The sequence below is a fragment of the Geospiza fortis genome, unplaced genomic scaffold (assembly GCF_000277835.1).
Source record: "Geospiza fortis unplaced genomic scaffold, GeoFor_1.0 scaffold333, whole genome shotgun sequence".
NCBI lineage: Eukaryota > Metazoa > Chordata > Aves > Passeriformes > Thraupidae > Geospiza > Geospiza fortis.
The window spans coordinates 3,223,628-3,225,310 of NW_005054347.1; the positions used below are offsets into that span (position 1 = coordinate 3,223,628).

Sequence of the window (1,683 nt, forward strand, 5' to 3'; positions counted from 1 at the left end):
CGGGGCCGGCGGGAGCGGAGCGGGGACCGAGCCGGTGCCGCGGGGCGCAGCGGGAAGCGGGGCCGGAGGGAAGGAGCGCCCATGTGCTCGCCGGGCTCCACGCGGTCCCTCCGCCCTGGGCTGGTGGGAAGGAGCAGGGAGAGCTCGGTGCACACAGCCCCTTCAGGCGGGCAGGGGAAAGGGAATATTTGAGCAGGTGCGTGCCCCCAGCCCAGTGCACACCTGTGAGGACTGGCTAGAGCGGCTGGTGCATGCCATGGGATCAGTGGGTGCTCTGGAGAGGTGATTCCGATTGGGGTTTTGGGCAGATCTGTTTTCCCCCTTGAGCATCACAGATACTTGGATGGGTGGAGAGGAAGGTCACTTTCCCGAAGTGTCCCTCCTCTGTGCCTCTAGGGCAATGTCATCGTTCCCAGGCTGTAGCAGAGAGCATGGTGGCTCCACATGTAGCAGAGACCATGGCTGTCCTTGTTGGGGAGGGGAAGGGCACATCAGCCTGTCATGACCCCACTGCTCCCCTCCACTGGTGGGACACACCTGACAGGCGCTGGGGCAGCACAGGAGCGTTTTAGCTGTAACCAGTGTGTTGCTTCGTGTTTACCAGTCCGTGTTCCTGGTACAGGACATTCCCACCATAACCCTTGTCCCCATAATCTTGCTTACACGTGCAGCACACCTCTTCCACTGGGAATCCCCACTGACCTCCCTGCAGCACTCCCAAAGGACACGTGGCTCCAGAGGGGACCCGCAGGGCTGCATCCAGGGCTTGGGGCTTTCCTGCTCCGGGACCTCAAGCATGGGGCCAGGCAGCAGAGTGGGAGGCTGGCAGGAGGGCTTGGTATCCTTGGGCAGCTCTTTGTAGCTGGTCCCAAAGGAGGGTGCCCTTTCACAGTGCAAACTGGCTCCTGAGACCCACTTATTTAAAATCACACATGTAAAAGGTGCGAGGTTACACCCATATGCCTGTGTGATTGCAAACACAGGTGGGCTCTGTGCAAGGTGAGGGAAAGGCTTTTCCCCAGGCCCAGCAGCCCCTCTGACCCCCTGCCTCCTCCCCACAGCCTGCCCAGCCATGGCAGCCTCACTGAGCCGCCCCTGCTTCATCTCCCTGCACCTGCCCTACAGGCAGGGCTGGGGCCAGCACCTGGCCAACACCTTTCGCTTCCAGCCAGTGGCCGTGCGGGAGACGCCGCGTGTCCGGCAGCTGGCCCTGCGCCGGGAATCTGCCATCTTCCTCGTCAACGAGCGCCTGGCACCTGCGCGGGAAGTCACCTCATCCCACGACTTTCTCTATGACGTAGATCCCCAGCCCACCCTGGGCACGGCCTCCAACGTCTGCTTCGAGGTGGATGATGTGCCGGGGCTCTGCAAGCGGCTGCAGAGCCAGGGATGCTCCTTGCTGGTGCCCCCCACTGAGCTGAGTGATGAGGGTGGTTCTGTCACCTACGGTGTGGTGAGCTCTGTGGTGGGCAACATCAGCCACACCCTTTTGGACCGATCCTCTTACCGGGGGCTCTTCCTGCCTGGCTTCCAGCCCATCCAAGGAGCCCCCTCAGCCACAGGGGATGGGATCAGGATCACTCACTTTGACCACATCACGTATGTGTGCCGCCGGGGCGGGGCCCGGGCGGCTCTGGACTGGTACCAGCGCTGCTTCGGCTTTCAACGCCTCCTGGCGACAGC

General features: G+C 62.6%; 1 protein-coding gene across 1 annotated transcript in view; it reads left to right on the plus strand.

Annotated features, from left to right (window-relative positions):
• The first annotated feature begins 1,059 nt into the window (after positions 1–1,059).
• Positions 1,060–1,683, plus strand: part of HPDL (4-hydroxyphenylpyruvate dioxygenase like) — a 6,609-nt gene continuing 5,985 nt past the window's right edge. The window contains exon 1 of the mRNA XM_005423126.2: positions 1,060–1,683. This exon is cut by the window's right edge and continues 653 nt beyond it. Coding sequence (XP_005423183.1) covers positions 1,073–1,683 — 611 coding nt within the window. The 5' untranslated portion in view covers positions 1,060–1,072.